The 20,645-nt window shown below is 44.2% G+C and overlaps 1 protein-coding gene across 1 annotated transcript; it reads left to right on the top strand.

Annotated features, from left to right (window-relative positions):
- The first annotated feature begins 259 nt into the window (after positions 1–259).
- TNFAIP6 (TNF alpha induced protein 6) lies at positions 260–20,378 on the top strand. The gene is made up of 6 exons (XM_030952404.1): positions 260–527; positions 12,221–12,358; positions 13,594–13,755; positions 17,544–17,772; positions 18,596–18,636; positions 18,936–20,378. The coding sequence occupies exons 1-6, from the start codon at positions 434–436 to the stop codon at positions 19,088–19,090; spliced, it is 819 nt and encodes a 272-aa protein (XP_030808264.1). The 5' UTR covers positions 260–433; the 3' UTR covers positions 19,091–20,378.
- The last annotated feature ends 267 nt before the right edge of the window (positions 20,379–20,645 follow it).

The following is a 20,645-nucleotide window of genomic DNA, read 5'->3' on the forward strand; positions in this document are numbered from 1 at the left end:
AAGGAGAGAATGTTGAAATAAGGATGAGGGGGAGTGTGGGATCCCGTGGCCGCTGTAAATGTGTGACTGGAGCACTCCCAGCAGAATAGGCTGGCTCTGGTTTCATTGTGTGGCATTTGAAGGCAGCGAGTGCTGAGGAAGGAGCAGAGCTTGGCTGGGGCAGTGTCTGTGTGTGCTGCAGCACTGAGGGACAGCTGGGACGGGATGCGATGGGATGGGACGGATTCTTGGCCAGGCTGGGAAGGAGCAGAGCCAGCCGTGAGTCACTGCAGCCACCACAGAGGTTGGGTAAGAAGCGCAGCAGCACAATTGGAGCAGCCCCGTGACCTCAGAGCCGAGCTCTGTATTTAAGCTCTGGCTCGCAGATGTTGCAGGAGGCTGGGGCAGTGCAGAGCAGCCTGCAGAGGCGCAGCCAGGACACCGCCAGCCCGAGATGCTCGCACTGCTGCTCCTCTCTGCCCTGCTCTGGGACCGGGCTGCAGCCTGGGGCTTCAGGGATGGCGTGCTGCACAACTCCATCTGGCTAGGTAAGAAATCACCCCCCATCACCCAGCCTGGGTTTGCCCAGCAGGGCAAGGATGAGCGCCCAGCAGCACAAAACTCAGCTGTGCATTGATACCAATATTTATCTGCACTGAAATCGCTTTGTCTGAATAGCAACTGTCACTTTTTACAAGCTTACTATTTGTACATTTTCACTGAACTGCAAGAAAAGTATTTATTTATTTATTTATTTATTTATTTTTAAAAAGTAATTATAAAATATTTCATCTGAATGTATTTTCCTGCAGGAAAAGCTATTTATTTATTTTAAAAGGTAATTATAGAACATTTCATCTGAATGTATTTTCCTGCAGCGGGAGGTAAAGTGAAAACTGCATTCATTAAATAACAGTGGCTTTGTTTTGAGGGAAAAGGAGCCTGAAAAGAAACATTTGCCAAAGGAATGAATTACTTTCTGCATGAACATACTTCCCATGCCTGGGGTCCTGCATGTGAAACTAAATGATTTGGAAATAACAGTGATAACATTTCCTGGCTCTCTGGAAAAGTGCAGAAACGGGGATGTTTGGGCTGTTCACGTCGTTCGGGGAAGGTTTCAAAAGGGCATGACAAAAATGCTGTGGGAAGGTTTCTGGTACCTCCAGAGGGTCTCCAGAGCTCCAAGGGCTCTTTTATAGCTCGTTGTAATTATCCATTACAGCAGAGAGCTAACTCAGCCTGGAGCCTGCCAGAGGATGCCAAAATCAAGGCATGCACTGAGTGCCTTTCTGTTTTCCAGTCAAATGCTTCCAAATCCCCCATCCCCACAGAATGCTGTGGATTTCCCTGAGGATTTCCAGGAATCCCTGGAGCTGGCCGTGCTCAGGTGTCTCATGAGCCACCATCACGTGGCTCCAGCCCCTCTCCAAGGAGCCTGCAAAGCCCCAGGAGCAAAAACGAGGCACAGAAAGGATCTTTTACCATTTGGCTGCTCTTTTGGTTTGGAAAGACAGGTGCCTGCTAAGGCAGGCAGGAGCCTCCCCTGAAATGGAGAATGTAAAACCCCTCCCCCTGAATTTCTATAAATTTTAAATTAAGGGGCTCTCAGGCAAAAAATATGGGAGCAGGAAATAACAATAATTTATATATAGTTATATAAGTTTTATGTGTGTGTGTATATATATATATATATATATAAAAACATATGGTTATATAACTTATATGTATATAAGTTATATAAGTTATATATAATATATATAAGTTATATATAATATATATAACTTATATATAACTAATATAAATTATAAGTTATTAAGAAATAGCAAATAAGTTCTTTAATAGGGAAGAAAATAAAAGGATAAAATAAACAATAATATATATTAAATATATATATTCTATTCTATTCTATTCTATTATATATATGCTAAGAGTTTGTGGAGGAAAAAGGTAAAACAGAAATTTTCCTCAATTTTGGGTTTGGTTCTTTATCAGAAGAGGAGAAAAGCAAAGCTCAGATGTCACTGTGCATCCCCAGCTTTCATTCCACTGATGCTCAAGCACAGGGAGGCTGAGGGTGGGGTGACTTCCTTTGCTATTCAAGTTATTTTATTTTAAATGCAAAGAAGCATGAACTGGATGGCTGTGAATTTGCCAATTTTATCTTCATTTATATACAGAGTCACTGAATTCCATTGGTGATTGAATTAGCTGCACTCTGAGGTTCATTTCATTTAGTAAACGAAACCAACACTGCCAGAGTCAGAACCCAACCTGACACCCTGTGGGTCAGGGTGCTGGCAGCAGTCCCACTGGAATTGTGGCTCAGCCCTCCTGCGGTGTCAGGGGTGGTTCTGCTGGAGCAGGGATCCTGGAGAAAGGTGCAGTCTCTGCCTCTGGAGATCCAGTGGAAGAAGAGGCAGCTGCTGTTCCTCTGGGCAATCCAGTGCAGAAGCCGTGCTGGTGTTCCAGAATCTCCAGATTATATCCGGGTAGGAATGCTTGGCTGGTGTTCCAGAATCTCCAGATTATATCCAAGTAGGAATGCTTGGCTGGTGTTCCAGAATCTCCAGATTATATCTGGGTAGGAACGCTTGGCTGGTGTTCCAGAATCTGCAGATTATATCGGGTAGGAATGCTTGGCTGGTGTTCCAGAATCTCCAGATTATATCCAGGCAGGAATGCTTGGCTGGTGTTCCAGAATCTCCAGATTATATCCAAGTAGGAATGCTTGGCTGGTGTTCCAGAATCTCCAGATTATATCCGGGTAGGAATGCTTGGCTGGTGTTCCAGAATCTCCAGATTATATCCAAGTAGGAATGCTTGGCTGGTGTTCCAGAATCTCCAGATTATATCTGGGTAGGAACGCTTGGCTGGTGTTCCAGAATCTGCAGATTATATCCGGGTAGGAATGCTTGGCTGGTGTTCCAGAATCTCCAGATTATATCCAGGCAGGAATGCTTGGCTGGTGTTCCAGAATCTCCAGATTATATCCAAGTAGGAATGCTTGGCTGGTGTTCCAGAATCTCCAGATTATATCCAAGTAGGAATGCTTGGCTGGTGTTCCAGAATCTCCAGATTATATCCGGGTAGGAATGCTTGGCTGGTGTTCCAGAATCTCCAGATTATATCCAGGCAGGAATGCTTGGCTGGTGTTCCAGAATCTCCAGATTATATCTGGGTAGGGATGCTGGTGTTCCAAATCTCCAATTATACGGGTAGGAATGCTTGGCTGGTGTTCCAGAATCTCCAGATTATATCCAGGCAGGAATGCTTGGCTGGTGTTCCAGAATCTCCAGATTATATCTGGGTAGGAATGCTTGGCTGGTGTTCCAGAATCTCCAAGATAACCGGTAGGAATGCTTGGCTGGTGTTCCAGAATCTCCAGATTATATCTGGGTAGGAATGCTTGGCTGGTGTTCCAGAATCTCCAGATTATATCCGGGTAGGAATGCTTGGCTCCTCCCTCTGGGCTCACATCTCCCAGTGGGATGCTGCAGTTCTTATCAGCCATGCAGTGACATTCAGTGGCTGTTATCAGCAGATGTCCCCCAGAGGGAGGAGTGATTGTGGAGGAGATAAGAAACCTGCTCTTTTAATGGCTCCTCTTTCCCCCAGAGCTCGGGCCCTGCCTGTTGTGCCCCACAGTTCCTGAGGCTGCTCAGGTGGGGAGGGCTCCAGGAAAGAGCAGCCTGGCAGCTCCAGGCTCCACCTCTGCTGGTCAGAAATTTGGGATAACAGCCATCATTTGAGCAGTTTCATGAACTGAAGGCAAATCTTTTTACATGCTTTAAAATGGAGCAACTGTGTGCTAATTGGAATGCATCATAAAATTCTGTTTGGCTACACCTCCAAGCATTTAGCAGGAGAGTAAATAAAAATAAACCAGGGGGTAAAAAACCTGATGGCTTTTGCTAAGTAAACAAACCAAAATAGAAATGCACCATCTTGTGTAAGTGCAGCAATAACATTACTGAAATGAACCTCAGAGTGCAGTTAATTCAATCACCAATGGAATTCAGTGACTCTGTATATAAATGAAGATAAAATTGGCAAATTCACAGCCATCCAGTTCATGCTTCTTTGCATTTAAAATAAAATAACTTGAATAGCAAAGGAAGTCACTCCACCCTCAGCCTCCCTGTGCTCAAGTATCAGTGGAATGAAAGCTGGGGATGCACAGTGATGTCTGAGCTTTGCTTTTCTCCTTTTCTGATAAAGAACCAAACCCAAAATTGAGGAAAATTTACGTTTTATCTTTTTCCTCCACAAACCCTTAGCATATATAATATATATGTGTGTGTGTGTATATATATATATATGTATATATATATGTATATTTATATATTAATAGATTTATTTATTTATATATATATCTTAATGGATAAATTATAAATTATATATTATATCATATATTGTATATCATCTATTGTATAATATAAATTATATATTAGATTCGATTAGATATATACTATTTATTTATATTTATATCTATATATCAAAATCTTGAACTGCTGTCACTATGGAAACGCTCCTTTTACCTTTCACCTTTTACCTTTCACCTTTTACCTTTCACCTTTTTCCTTGTCCCCAAACCTCTCTTGCTCCTCAGGCAGAGCTGCCCCTGTCACCTCCCTGGGGATGTGTTCCTGGTGCCCCTGGAATTTTGGTGCTGCTCCTTTTTGGCACCAGCCCGTTGTGAGCAGGGGTTTATTGCCAGCTATGGGGGGTTGGCACAGCCTTGCCCAGATTTGCTCCTGGGCTCATCCCAGTGCCAGTTCTCAGCACTGTGGGGTTTTCCAGGCCAGCTGCTGCCCTCTGTTCACAATTCCAATTCCTTTCCCATTCCCACTCCCTGTCTCAGGGGGGTTTAGGAGCTGCACCAGCCCCATTTGGTGAAGCTCTCTGAGCAGCAGAGGCCCCTGCCAGGAGCTCTACGTGGCCAGCCTCTGCTTAAAAGTTAAATACTCCTCTTTATTTAGCATTTAGCACGGGTCTCATGCATATTTCAGGTCCTTTATTGGCCAAATTTCGTGCTGCCTGTGTTTGTGCAGCAGAGGCTGGCTGCACTTCACCCCCTCCTGCTGCTGTGGGTGAGCTGAGGGTCACTGTCCTGGCAGCACCCTGCTGTCCCTGGGCTCCAAGGAGGCACTTTGGGAACTGGGACCCGTGGCCCTGTGGCACGTGCTTGTGCTTGCCAGAAAAAATCAACATTTCCTGCAGGTTCATCCTCAGAGCTCACCTCTATAAACAGCAATTCCTGTCAGTGCGGGTATGGAAGCACATCCAGAGCCATAAATATGGAAATGAGGAGTGAACCCTGCTCTGACCCAGCTCTGTGGTTGATGCTGAGTTTATCTCCCTGCACAGTAGAATTAAGGAGGGAGGGGGGAATACAAGATCCCATCAGTTAATCAGGATTTTCTGTCAGTGTCACCAACTGGGACGCCCAGAGCTGGGGCAGGACGTGTGTGTGGTCTGTTTTCCCAAGGCTGTTTTGCCATGTTGCAGGGGAATAAAAGGGATGGAGGCTGGCTGCTCCTCATAGGGTGGAGCTGCTGCTGCTTTCAGCCTTGCAGACTGTGAAGGGCTGATCTCCCCAGCAATATGTTCATTCTTTTGCTTCTTTTTTTCTGCCAAGGTCAGGATTAAATGTGTGAGATGGTATTTCTTGTTGGGACTCAGGTGTTTATCAGTTCTTATCTCTGTCACAGTCCCACAAACCCTGAGTTCTGCAGCACTTCACTCTGACACACTAAAAATGGAGTCCCATCTCTCTCTACAAGGCCTTTCAAGGATAAACTGTCCAATTAATAAATGACACCTCAATTATTTCCAATTTAACCCAATAACCTAACTCATGTCCTGCAATGGGGACTTTTTTATCCAATTACACAAAACCACCCAAACCTGTGAAGAAGAAGGTGAAGAAGGAGCAGCCTCTGCCCTAAATCCTCCATCTTGCTCTCTATATATTACTATATTCTAAACCCTTAAACTCTGAGTTTCCCACCCTGTGATGTCACACACTTCTACCCAAACTCCACACCCACAATCCCAGTTCCACCATTCCATTCTGGACGATTCTCCACGGCCTCAGGTCAGTGCAGTGTTCTCCTGGCAGCACAGAAAGTCTGAAATTCCCAGCACAGAAAATCTGAAATTCTCAGCAGCCAACAGCAATATTCTGGAAAACCTGCTGCCTGTCCATAGTGACAATCCAGCAATAAGTGTGGGGAGATACCTTTAAAGTGATAAGATGTGAAAATAACACTGCCAGGTGAAAAAAAAAACCCAACTAAAAATGGTGACATTTTAGTGGCAGCTCTGAGAACTCAAGGAATACAATCAGTGGTTTCCAATCCCCTTCCCTGGGTTCTGCAAGGATCAATAATTGGCATTCCAGGCTTCCAGGCCAATTATTGATGTTTCTCATGCTCAGAACTAAGAACAAAGTCTTGCGAAATTTAAAACTTTAAGAAGTTTAAAAAAGAAAATTAAACTTTCTGAAATTCTTCAGAACTTCTGTCCCCAGTCCTTGTCCCTCACACTGTGCTTTAAAATGACAGATATGTTGAATTCTCTAAGAAAACCAACACCATTTTCTGTGCCTCAGACGTTTCCAGGACCATTTCTTGCTGCCTTCTCCAGATCCTTCCCCAGCTCTGATAAACACAGCAAATATGGGAAAAAAATCATCCCAACTTTTTAAATTGTCATCTGAGAAATGTGGGAAATGGATTTATAGAAAATTAAATTATGCTTATAGTGTATTGTAATTAAAAAATAGTTAGCTTGTAATTATAATAACGTGAGTTATAACATCTGTGTTGTCTCACCCTTCTCATGAGACTAAAAACAGAATAAAAGTTTCTAAAATGCCTCTGAGTCAGAAAAGGGCATAATCCAACAAGAAAGAGTAAAAACATAATTTACACATCGAGGAAAATATCAGCTTTTTTTATCATCTGCACCTGTAAATAGCAACTTAAAAACAGAAATATTTGCAGAGCCTGCAGGCAGGCCCAGCACTGAGCTGGCTCCTGGGGGACTCAGGGATTCCCCAGCCCTGATTCCCAACCCAACATTCCCAACGCTGCACACGCACACTGAGCTGATTTATCTTGATTTCTCATGGGCTCAGCCGTGACAGACTGCTGAGTGACTGAAAAGTAATACTTCCTGTGAATAAATCAAAAGTTATGCTTCTGCTTTTTTGCTTTGCTTGCTCTTAGCCGTGCAGATTTGCCAGTTTGCCAACCTAAACCAAATGTTTGGGTGACTCTGGCTAATGCTGCAGGTTTAGATACCAAATGTTTGTCCAACACAGCCCCCAAAAAACCATTTTCCACCTCTTTGATTGGTGTGCCAGTGGATGTTTGGCCAATCCCAAAAAATATTCAAAAAGCTGTAGCAGGCACATTTATGGGATCATCCCGAATCATCTTTGGATTCTGGTGGAGGCATGGGAACAGTGGTTCCTCACCTTCCCAAGGCATCTTCTGAGCCTCAAGAATTGGAGCTCCTTGGCTCCATGTTGTGTAAAATTGAATTATCCAGGCCAAGATCCATCTTTAGTTGAGGATGTTACTCCCTTTCACAGATTATTTAAAAATCAGGCTTCATGAATGAATTCCCATGAATAAATTCTTAATTAAAAAGGAGTTTTTGCACCAGAACATGCCACAATCTCCCAGCTGTGAGTTGTTAGGCTCCTTCAGGAAGATTTTTCCATGGAGGAGCTGTTATCCCATGGCAGTGATGTTCCCAGGGACGCTGCAGAAGGAGGCTCTCCCTCTCCTCAGACTGCTATCAGCAATATAATTTATTTATTTGGGCACAAAACCCACCCTGGCAAATATCACCCTGTGTCTATTAAGGGCTCTCACCATTCCCAACCACAATTCAGAGGCTTTTTAAAAACCTCCCCTAACCCAGCCCAAAGCACCAACCCCAAGTGTGTCTCTAGAAAATAGATTCTTTATTTTTATACTGCCAATAACTACTGTAAAAATGCTGCTTTCCATCTTTCCTCAGCCACGTTGGCTGGGCAGAGCTGCAAACAGCCATTCCTCTCAGATTCTGCTAAATATAAGTGAGACCTAAACAAAAAACCCCTCGGATGAGATATGCAGATTGCTGCTGAGACAGATTTCCATACATATGGCACCAGACAAGCTCAACATGCAAAGATTGTAAAACTTGTAGCAGCACTGGCAGTTTCTAGGTTTCCTTGGAAAGCTGTTTTGTCTCGGGATTGCCACGGCAAAGTAAAAAAAATAATGAAGAAATTGCTTTAATTTTCCGTGCAGCAGAAATGTCAGCCAGCAATTGTTCTGGTCCTGCCCTCTGTGACACACGCTCAGATATTTTTATTTGACATTTTCCCCCCTTTAATTCCTGCCTCTCCTCTATCCAAGTAGCTGTGATTTCACTTCTCTGGAGAGTCAAAACAAAGCTCTGATTCATCTTGCAGAGGCTCTGGGAGTCCCAGCCAGAAGGATGCTGTGAGAGGGATCCAGGAGGATTCCCCTGAGCCAGAGAGGACACACAGGGCTGGGGGTGCTGACTCCAAACTCTCCCCAAACCTCTGCCCCTGGAGCATCCCTCCCCAGCTCTTGTTGATTTTCTGTTCTTCACAAACTCTCCAAGCACTGACTGGCTCTGGCCTAAACTTCTTCCACCCTAAATCTTAACTTTGGGTGTCACACATCCCTTTGGGTGTCACACACATCCCTCTGGGGGTCACACACATCCCTTTTTGGGCTACCTAAAAGCAGAGGCCTGTCACCCTGGTTTTTTAAGATTTTCTAGGCCTTCTGATATGGACATTCTTGTGGTGAACTTTTCCAGACACTTTCTGTAAATAACTGATTGTTTTGTCTTCTTTTATGGAGGAGGAGAAAGTTGATGGGCTGTTGGTTTGACCAGTGTCATTGGAGAGGTGTGCCTATCACCCTCCAATCTGCTGTCACTTTTGGAAAACTATAAATGTTGGAATCAGAGAATAAACTTCCTGTTTCTTCCTTCACCTGGAGAACCGTGGTGTGCTTGCATTCTTGCGTGTCCGATAATGACAGAGGCCAGACAGAATTAAGGCAATAAAAAGCAGTTTATTTATTGAAGGGCCTTCAGGTACATTTAAGGCAAACAAAAAATGGACATAAATACACTCAAAATGGACAACTGGTCACAGGTTTCACACTTTTATAAGTTTGGTCCATTTGCATACTGGGGTTTAATCTCCCAATTCCAGCTCCAGGTAATGAAGTCATTTACCCCTGGTTTGCTCCTCCCAATTTCCTTTTGTTTCCATCTCTCAGGGCCTGAGGCAGTGAGGTGTCCTTGATTGCCAGGCCTGGAGAGGAATTTTTTGTCCGACAAAATGGGAGAACAGCAGCTGACACTGGACATGGAGTTTGGAGTTCTACACTAAAGAACTGCAGGATTACAAAGACATGAAAAATGTAAAAGCTAAAGTCCTAAGGCATCACACACATCCATCCCTTTAGGTCACACACATCCACCCCTGTGGGGTTGGCAGGTCTGAGCTTTCCTGATGCTTCCTCTGTGGCACAGGTGAACATTTCCTACTCACCTGTGTTACAGATAGAGGTGAAATTAAAATATTGTCTTTAAAATATTAAAATATTGGCTTTTTGCAAATATTGAAATGGATTTTATGTGTATCGTGTTAAAGTAACTTTGTTATAAAGATGTGGTTTTTATTTCTGTTGTTGATTAAGCTTAGACATCGTAGTAAAGTTCTCAGAAGGCTGATATATTATATTATATTATATTATATTATATTATATTATATTATATTATATTATATTATATTATATTATATTATATTATATTATATTATATTATATTATATTATATTATATTATATTATATTATATTATATTATATTATATTGCTACACTAAAACTCTACTAAAGAGAAAGGATACATCAGAAGGCAGAAAAGAATGAATAATAAAAAACCCTGTGACTCCTCAGAGAGTCACTCACAGCTGGCTTTGATTGGTCTTTTCACATGGAACCAATCAAACATTCACCTGTTGGTAAGCAATGTCCAAGCCACATTCCAAAGCAGCAAACCACAGGAGCAGCAATCAGATAATTATTGTTTTCATTCCTCTCTGAGGCTTCTCAGCTTCCCAGGAGAAAATCCTGGGCAAAGGGATTTTTCAGGAAATATCAGAAAATATTTTTTTTCAGAAAATATTGAGCGCATCCAGAGCAGGGCAACAAGGCTGGTGAGGGGCTTGGAACACAAGCCTTGTGAGGAACATTTGAAGGAGCTGGGGCTGTTTAGCCTGGAGAAGAGGAGGCTTAGAGGTGACCTTATTGCTCTCTACAACTCCCTGAAGGGAGGGTGCAGACAGGTGGGGTCAGTCTCTGACAGAACCAGAGGACACAGTCTCCAGCTACAGCAGGGAAGGTACAGGTTGGATTGTAGGAAAGGCATTCTGTGCTGTTCTTGTGAGCCAGCAAAGGCCTCCTGATGATAAGGAAAGCCCCGTATCTCTCCTGAGGAAGACACCAAGGCTGTCACCATGGAGAGGTGATGAAGGAGAGAAAGTTAAGAGATACAGACTCCAGCTGGCTCACAGAATGACGTGGCTCCTTGGTCACTCACTGAGAGCTTTGTTTCTTTCTTGTAACCAGTGGGCAGTGAATGTGTCTGTTGAGTAAATGTAAATATCTTGAAAAACTATAAAAGCAACATGTTGCTGTAACAAATCTCTCTTGCACCCTTCTGATGGAGTCTTGGTGCTTTGCGCTGTGTCGCGCTCTATAGCGATGTGGATATTAGGAAGAAATTTTTCACTGAAAGAATAATAAAGTACTGTGATAAGACCCAGATCTTCAGATTGGGCTTATCCTCGAGCAATGGAGGCCAAACTGGATAACTCAGTCCCTCTGGGAGACAGAGTGCCCGAATCCCCAGTCAGCTCGCAGCCGTGGCTACCCTTAGCAAGCTCAGTGATTTCAGCTCTTTGGTGATCATCAGCTCTCCCAGGATTTCAGCTCTTTAGTGATCATCAGTTCTCCCAGGATTTCAGCTCTTTGGTGATCATCAGCTCTCCCAGGATTTCAGCTCTTTGGTGATCATCAGCTCTCCCAGGATTTCAGCTCTTTAGTGATTCTCATCTCTCCCAGGATTTCAGCTCTTTAGTGATCATCAATTCTCCCAGGATTTCAGCTCTTTAGTGATCATCAACTCTCCCAGGATTTCAGCTCTTTAGTGATCATCAGTTCTCCCAGGATTTCAGCTCTTTGGTGATCATCAATTCTCCCAGGATTTCAGCTCTTTAGTGATCATCAGCTCTCCCAGGATTTCAGCTCTTTGGTGATCATCAATTCTCCCAGGATTTCAGCTCTTTGGTGATCATCAATTCTCCCAGGATTTCAGCTCTTTGGTGATCATCAGCTCTCCCAGCATTTCAGCTCTTTGGTGATCATCAGCTCTCCCAGGATTTCAGCTCTTTGGTGATCATCAATTCTCCCAGGATTTCAGCTCTTTGGTGATCATCAATTCTCCCAGGATTTCAGCTCTTTAGTGATCATCAGCTCTCCCAGGATTTCAGCTCTTTAGTGATCATCAACTCTCCCAGGATTTCAGCTCTTTGCTTGCTCGCTAGGGCGCCCTTGGCTGGGGCAGAAGCAGATGTGAGGGAGGAGAAGGAGAGGTCCTGGTGGTTCCACAGTGATGGTTTATTGAGGGGTCTGTGAAGGGTTCCAGCAACAGCTCTTCTTCTACCAAATGCACTTTTTATAGGGTACAGGGGGATCCGAACTTGTCCAATAGTAAGGGTCAGGGAAAAGTGGCCTATGGGGTTACAGAGATAAGCTGTGGGGTGAGGGGTAGAAGACAGGAGCTTATTTTGCTGTCTCATCATGACTCAGCAGTTCCTGCTGTTAAGCCTCAATCCTCCATGGAGCTCTGGCAAGCTCCATGGAGTCTGTTACAGCACTGGAATGCTCTTCCCAGGGAGCTGGTAGAATCACCATCTCTGGATGTGTTGAAAAAAGACTGGACATGGCGCTTGGTGCTACAGTTGAGATGTTAGGGCACAGGTTGGACTCGATCCTAGAGGTCTCTTCCAACCTCATTATTCTGTGATTCTGTGAGTCTGTGATTCTGTGATTCTGTGTGATTCTGTGTGATTGTGTGGTTGTGTGGGTGTGTGGCACGGGTGGGAGCTGACACTGTGTCCCTGTCCCTGCAGAGCGGGCGGCCGGCGTGTACCACCGCGAGGCGCGCTCCGGCAAGTACCGGCTGACCTTCGCCGAGGCCAGGGCCGTGTGCGAGTACGAGGGAGGACACCTGGCCACGCTGCAGCAGCTGGAGGCAGCTCGGAAAATAGGTCTGGAAAACATAGGGCTCCTCACGGGGCTCCTTCTGAGGGGGCTGGGTGGGTGTTGTCATTTCTGTCCCGAGCTCTGGGGCTCTTTGGAAACTCCGTGGGGTTTTGGTAAGGAGCAGGAGGAGTGCCAGGGTGTCCCCACCCTCCCAGCCAGGAATTCCCAATTCCCAATGTCCCATCCATCCCTGCCCTCTGGCATTGGGAGCCATTCCCTGGCTCCTGTCCCTCCATCCCTTGTCCCCAGTCCCTCTGCAGCTCTCCTGGCCCTCTCTGAGCTCTCCCTGGAGCCTTCCCTTCTCCAGGGGAACATTCCCACTCTCCCAGCCTGGCTCCAGCCCTGGGAGCATCTCCCTGACCTCCTCTGGATCTGCTCCAACCACTTTTATTTCCATCAAGATATTTTGTCTGCAAGGGAATGATTTCTGTGCTTGGAGCGAAAAGTGGAGCTGAGTGAGGGCTCCCCTGCATTTCCAGCTGATTCCTAAGAAGTTCTTCGTTCATTCAGAGCGCTGGGAAAACAATGGAAAATATCCTCCACTCCAGACATTTTTTCACTCTGCTGTTGAGTCAGAAGCTGGCTCCCAGCAGCAGCACATGTGAAAAGGGTACTTTTGTTTCTTCTGAGGAGCTCTGAGCCCTACGATGCCACAAATATGTTCCAGCTCCTCTCCATGAAAACATTGGATGGGTCTCTACAACATTGCATTCTTTGGCTATTGGTGTTAAGTTCTCAGCCACAAAATGCATTAAGGGGATCTTTTTTTGTTTGGCAAGAAATCCCCGAGGCATTTCAGGTATTTAAATTTAAATTGAAAGTGTTTTAAGCAAATGCTTGGGGATTTTAGCCATCTGTAGTATTGTATTTATTTTTAGAACTTAATGCTGAGAACCCTTGAGATGGGATTGAGTAAATTTGTCTGACTTCAAAAGGGAAACAGAGAACACTCTTGGAAAACTCATCCAACGGCTAATTTGATTACAAGTGCTGGTAGAGCACTTAAACCTGACTGTGCAGTCCATCTGCATTTGATTTGGGGCTTCAGATGAAGAACCAGTAATCACATTGTGGAGAACACAATTCAATTTTACCCTCTGCGTTTAAAATTATCCTCTCAATGTCCTGTTCTCCCCTGTAGCTCAATTTCCATCAGGCCAATCACACCCAGGCCATTGAGTAAGACTTGGTGCAATAAGAGCAGCCCAGTTCTGACCATTTTCTGCCTCCTCTGCTGCAGGTTTCCACGTGTGTGCTGCTGGCTGGATGGCCAAGGGCAGAGTTGGCTATCCCATAGTAAAAGCTGGAGCCAACTGTGGCTTTGGCAAGACTGGGATTGTTGATTATGGGATTCGCCTCAACAGGAGCGAGAGGTGGGACGCCTACTGCTACAACCCCAACGGTGAGCAGCAACCACAGGGCTGTCCTTCTGTCCTCTTCTGTCCTCTTTTCCCCCTCCTTTGTCCTCTTTTGCATTTAGCCCAAAATTTACCTGAATAATCGAAGGGCTTTCTACCTATAATCTGAGGTATTCTGCCTGCAACAGGGTAAATTTAAGGTTAAAACTTCTTTTTTTTTTGGTCTGAGATGGAACAGCTCCGAAAATGAATGCCCTGCCTGGGACTGGCATTCTTAGGAGGATTGAGCAACCATGGGGCTGTCCTTTTGTCCTCTTCTGTCCTCTTTCCCCCTCCTTTGTCCTCTTTTGCATTTAGCCCAAAATTTATCTGAACAATCTGAAGGTTTTCTGCCCATAATCTGAGGTATTCTGCCTGCAACAGGGTAAATTTAAGGTTAAAACTTCTTTTTTTTTTGGTCTGAGATGGAACAGCTCTGAAAATGAATGCCCTGCCTGGGACTGGCATTCTTAGGAGGATTGTCCTAGGGGGGAACTGGGAGGAATTGTTCCCTGGGAGGGTGGGCAGGCCCTGGCACAGGGTGCCCCATGATCCCTGGACGTGTCCCAGGCCAGGCTGGACACTGAGGCTTGGAGCAGCCTGGCACAGTGGGAGATGTCCCTGCCATGGCAGGGGTGGGATGGGATGAGTTTTAATGTCCCTTTCCATCCAAACCATCCTGTCACTCTGAGATTCTCTGAGAGAAGCTCCCACCAGCATTGCTCTGTGTGTAATTAGAGGAGGAGAAGTGGATCTGCAGGGCAGATCAGAGTTCCAACAGGACTGACAAGAGCCCCAGCAGAGCATTCCCTGCACAGTGCTCTGCAGGTGACTGCCACATCCCCGTGAGCACTGGTGGCTTGGTGTCCCTTCAGCCAGCAGGGGACAGGCAGAGGTGGCACCAGGCAGGGCAGCAAAGCTCAGCCTGGCCCTGCTGCTGGTCCCCGGCCTGGCAGAGCCGGGCTCAAGCTGGGCCGTGACGTCTGCACAGCTGTGCACATTTTGTTTGTGCTCCCAGGGCTGGGGCTTGTTTATGTTCATCAAATAGCTCCGTGGGGTGGGGGCCCTGCCAGATGTTCCACACAGAGCTGCAGGGACGCTCCTGCCCTCGGAATTTCGGCGTGGGACCGCTCCTCTGTCTGCTCTGGGCCACAGGGAATTGCTGTCCAGTTTGGTCAGGGCTCCAAAGGAAACCAGAGCTGCCAAAAGTGCGGAGCCACGAGCCTGCAGCCCCGCAGGGATTGGTGTCCAGGGGCTGTGGAGCCTGGCTGGGCTGTTTGCAGGTGGGACACGAGCAGCTGGGGGGACAGGGACAAATCCCTGACAGAACTGAGCCTGTGCTCTGCTCCAGGAGGCCAAAGAGGGCAAGAGGAACTTGTGGAAGTGAAGTGCTCATCCCACCTAGCAGTGATCATGGAATGATGGAATGGGCTGGGTTGGAAGGACATTAAAGCCCATCCAGTGCCACCCCCTGCCATGGCAGGGACACCTCCCACCATCCCAGGCTGCTCCAGCCTGGCCTTGGGCACTGCCAGGGATCCAGGGACAGCCCCAGCTGCTCTGGGAATTCCAGCCCAGCCAGGAATTCCCAATTCCCAATGTCCCATCCATCCCTGCCCTCTGGCAGTGGGAGCCATTCCCTGGCTCCTGTCCCTCCATCCCTTGTCCCCAGTCCCTCTGCAGCTCTCCTGGAGCCCTTCAGGCCCTGCCAGGGGCTCTGAGCTCTGCCTGGAGCCTTCCCTTCTCCAGGGGAACATTCCCAGCTCTCCCAGCCTGGCCCCAGAGGGGCTCCAGCCCTGGAACAGCTCCTGGCTCCTCTGGACTCTCTCCAGCAGCTCCAGGTCTTTCTTGTGTTGCAGTCCCTGAGCTCTCCAGGTGCTGGAGCGGAGCTGAGCTGGGAAGTTCTGGGCTAGTGGATAATGTACAAACTCAGGGGGTTAATGGGAATAATCCATTTTATTGCTCCTAATTCCTGTGCCCTGAATCCCCTGGCACAGCACCTCCCTCTCCCCAGCTCTAAACTGGGATAAATCCTAAATTCAGGCAGGAATTCCCACTTTGGTCAGCCCCACTGGCAGGGATCTGGCAAAGTCCAAATGGCCACTGGATCAAAGCAGGAGAGGTTTTATCCCAACGGGAATGTGGAGCAGCAGGAACAGCAGGAGTACAACAGCAGGTCTGTGATCACGAGCTGGTTTTTGTTTGAGACACGCTTGCAAGGGGGTTTTGAAGAAGAAAGGATGAATGTGAGTGTCAGTGTAACTTGCAAGTACAGCTGTAAAGCTTGAGAGAGCCAGAAATCCCAAATGCCTCTCACATAAAACACAGCTCTGGCCCCAAATACACTGAAGGCAATGAAAGCTTTTCCTGTGAATTCAGTGAGGTTTGGATCACGCTTCTTGCTTCCAAAATATCTCCTTCCACAATCTGGGTGTCTTGGTTTGAAAAGCCAGGTGTCTGCTAAGGAAGGCAGGAGTCTCCCCTGAAATGGAAAATGTAAACCCCCTCTCTCTGAATTATTATAATTTTGAAATTAAAGGGTTCTTGGGCAAAGATATGGGAATAGGGATAACAGTTCTTTAATAGGAAAAGTAAAAATACAAATACAGTAGTACAAAAAAGAAAACAAACCATTACCAGAGTCAGACCATGCCCTTGATTCCCTGTGTGTCAGGGGGTGGCACAGCCCCATCCCATGGGGGCTCAGCCCTCTGCAGTGCCAGCTGTGCTGCTGCTGGAGCAGGGATCCTGCACAAGGGGGGAGTTTTCCTCTGCGCTCCAGGGCTGCTGCAGATGGCGGCCCTCTGCGTCTGGGCGGGCAAGCTGCTCCTCTGATGCAGGCAGGAGCTGCTCCTGCATGCAGGGGAGTCTCTGCAGTGGGCAGGGCAGAGCTGCTTCTGGGAGTGCAGGGCAAGCTCCTCTGGCAATGCAGGGAGCAGAAAGCTGCTCCTCTGGGATCTCCTGGCAATGCAGGGGAGAAACTGCTCCTCTGGCAATGCAGGGCAGCAGAAAGCTGCTCCTCTGGCAATGCAGGGCAGCAGAAAGCTGCTCCTCTGGGAATGCGCAGAAACCCTCCTTGGCAATGCAGGGAGGCTGCTCTGGGAATGCAGTGCGCAAGGCTGCTGTGGTGTCCCAAACCTCAGATTGTATGCAGGTAGGAATGCTTGGTTCCTCCCCTGGGCGGAGCATCTCCCAATGGGATGATGGAATTTTATCAGCCATGCAGGGACACTCAGTGGCCATGGACAGAAGATAATTAATAATTAATGGCCCATGAATAGAAGAGATCTCCTGGAGGGAGGATTGGTGTGGAAGAGATAAAGAAAACTGCCCAATGAACAGAAGAGAACTGCCCCACCTCTGACAGATGGGGATAGGATACACCAAGTCATTAGTTACATCAAAATAGCTCGACAAAGCAATAACTTATTGTGTTTTATTGGTACAAAATTAATGTCAACAATTAATTGGCAGGAATTTATAACAAATTTTTAAGGCACAAATGCTGCTCACTAAGGCTGCAAATATCCCTTATGTGTCTATTTTATGTTTTTCCATGCTAATGGCCTTGCTTTCTTCCTTGCTGTGGATAAATTCATATTTTATCAATTTCTTCTGCTGCTAACTCAGTTGTTTGGCCTGCAGAGCAGCTGCTAAGCCTGTCCACAAGAAGCTTTGTCACTCTGGATGTCCCTGTGTGATTCCCTGCAGATCTCCAGCTCCAAGTGCCTGAAGATTCAAACCACAGCCAGAATTAAAACTCCAACTCTCCCTGCTTTTACCTCCCCCTTAGGAAAAGAGTGTGGTGGAGTCTTCACGGATTCCAAACACGTTTTCAAGTCGCCAGGCTACCCGAACGAGTACGAGAACGAGCAGGTGTGCTACTGGCACATCCGGGTCAGGTACGGGCAGAGGATCCACCTGCAGTTCCTGGAGTTCGATGTGGAGGATGACACTGCCTGCCTGGCTGACTTCCTGGAGGTCTACGACAGCTACGATGACGTCAACGGATTTGTGGGCAGGTAAAGCACATTTGATGTGATAAATGTAAAATATATAACATGCCACATACCATATAATATATAACATATAACATATAACATAAAATATATAATATATAATATGTAATATATAATATGTAATATATATATATATATATGATATATAACATATACTATATAATATATATAGTATATAATGTATTACATATTGTCTATTATATATATGGTATAAAGTACATAGTATATTGTATACTATAGTATATAAATTATATATATAAAATATACAGTATATTATAATATATAGTACATTATAATATGCTATATATATATATACTGTATACTATATATACTAAATATTATAATATACAATAATTATTAATACTATATTAATAGCATTATATTGTTATTACTATATTATTATTAATAACATATAATAATATAATGATGTAAGAATAAAATAATAAATATTATAATCTACTATATATTGTAATATATACTATATTATATATGGTATAATATATATACTGTATATATAGTATATATTATAAGATATACTATATATTACAATATGCAATAATTAATAATACTATATAAATGGTATTATGTTATTATTATTACTATATTATTATTAATTATACAATAATATATAGTATACTATATATTATCTATACTATATGTTATATATTATATGACATATATACTATAGTATACTATATACTCTATATACCACGTACTATAGCATGTTACACATTATATATATTATATATACTATAGTGTATACTATATATGATTCATACTATAGTATATTACATACTTTAATCATCAGCATTTCCTTTTTTTCCAGGTTTTGTGGAGATGAGTTGCCAGATGATATCATTAGCACAGGTAAATTATTTGCACTCTTTGTGGGAACTGAAAAAAACCTAAAACCCAAAATATATGTGACAAAAATTAAATACTCAAAATATATCTGGAAAAAAAACCCTGAAATTAATTAAATTTTTAAAAATGGTAAAAAACTAAAATTAATTAATTAAATAAAGAAAAATAACCCCCCCTCCACAATATTTCTGAAAAAACTTAAAACCCAAAATAGATGTGAAAACAAAAACTCCCCCAAATCCATGTGAAATCCCCCATTTTTCTGCCACCCAAGCCCATAAAATCTGATTTTTCCTGCGCAGGGAACGTGATGACGCTGAAGTTCCTGACGGATGCCTCGGTGACTGCAGGGGGGTTCCAGATCCGCTACTCCACCCTGGACACGCCCGCCCCAGCCAAAAATGCCTCAGCCCAGGGCAAAAGCACCTTCCTGGCTGGAAAATTTGGGATTATGTGAGCAGAACTCCAGGCACAGAAAGGGGCTCTAGACTGAACACTATTCAGATTATTTCTGACATTTTTTTCCGTCTCTTTCTGAGATTTTTTCATTTCTCTTTCTGAGATTTTTTTTTCCATTTCTCTTTCTGAGTTTTTCTCTTGGGCTTTTCTATGTTTTGGTAATAAACTACAGTAGGGAATAAATTATAAAATATACTTACATGGATAATAGAGAATTATTTTTAGAATACAAGTACTGTAAAAATTGGAAGAATTCATTGCTACCAAAGACTTTAATTTTTTTTTTCTGTATAAACTGCTCCTTCTCCTCATTTCTTGCACCACTTGAACAAACTTTTTGTGTGTCTGTCCTGATTGTTTTTAGACTTAACAGGCTCTTCTCTCCTTATTTCCCTTGATTTCCACATATTTATTTTTTAGACTGTTGCTTTTTTTCTGGTTCTTTACACATTATTATTTTTTTAATTAACTGGTCTTCTTGAACTGGAAGGGCCTTCAGTGTAAGGTTATTTTTAAGACAAAAATTCATCTTGTGGATGGCCTGGCAGCCACCAGGTGAAGATTGGGAAGCAGCACAGAGAGCACAGGATCAGCTGGATCCACACTTCCATTTTCCTGTCAGATCCATGCGTTCTGTCCGGGTTTCCTCATCCGGAGAATGAAGTCCTTTCAAAAGAATTAAAGGAATGACTTGGTAAAGAGAATAAAAGTGCTGAGAGGAAGCAGCAGGAGGAACTTCTCACCAAGCACGTTCAGAAGACACCACCGAGGTGCTGGACCTTGTTTACACGCGTTTGAGACTGTTCTAGTTGAATTTGCTGAATTTAAAATCCATTCAGACTGTTCTAGTTGAATTTGCTGAATTTAAAATCCATTCAGACTGTTCTAGTTGAAATTGCTGAATTTAAAATCCTTTCAGACTGTTCTAGTTTAAATTACTGAATTTAAAATCCTTTAAGACTGTTCTCATTGAAATTGCTGAACTTAAAATCCTTTCAGACTGTTCTAGTTGAAATTGCTGAATTTAAATCCTTTAAGACTAATTTCTAGTTGACATTGCTGAATTTAAAATCCTTTAAGACTTCGAGTTAAAATTGTTGAATTTAAAATCCTTTCAGACTGTTCTAGTTGAAATTGCTGAATTTAAAATCCATTCAGACTGTTCTAGTTGAAATTGCTGAATTTAAAATCCTTTAAGACTGTTCTAGTTGAAATTGCTGATTTTAAATCCTTCTCCAAATGTTTTTACCTGAAGCAGCATTAAAGCTACCTCTGGTCTAATCCCACCAAGCTTGCAGCGAGTTATTTTGTTTCTTGCAAATGTAATTAATTGTATTCATTTAAAGGAGTAAATAAGTTTTGTTTCTGAGTGTTTTCTTGAGTCCAGCTCTGCTGAAATCTAATGGCCACTAAGAATTTTCCTGTGAATTCCATTTTGTTTGCAGCATTTGCGCTCCTCATCACCTGAATTCATCAGGAATGGTTTTGTGTTGGAATCTGAAATGCAGGGAACTCTCAGAACTTTGGGCCTGGAAGCCAAAGTTCAGAATTAA

The sequence above is a fragment of the Camarhynchus parvulus genome, chromosome 7 (genome assembly GCF_901933205.1).
Source record: "Camarhynchus parvulus chromosome 7, STF_HiC, whole genome shotgun sequence".
Taxonomy (NCBI): domain Eukaryota; kingdom Metazoa; phylum Chordata; class Aves; order Passeriformes; family Thraupidae; genus Camarhynchus; species Camarhynchus parvulus.

Excerpts from the sequence above, each read along its gene's own strand:
- TNFAIP6 (XM_030952404.1), top strand. The coding sequence starts at position 434 with ATGCTCGCACTGCTGCTCCTCTCTGCCCTGCTCTGGGACCGGGCTGCA. Across the intron at positions 528-12,220 it reads GCACAACTCCATCTGGCTAG|AGCGGGCGGCCGGCGTGTAC; the intron begins GTAAGAAATCAC and ends CTGTCCCTGCAG. Across the intron at positions 12,359-13,593 it reads GGAGGCAGCTCGGAAAATAG|GTTTCCACGTGTGTGCTGCT; the intron begins GTCTGGAAAACA and ends CCTCTGCTGCAG.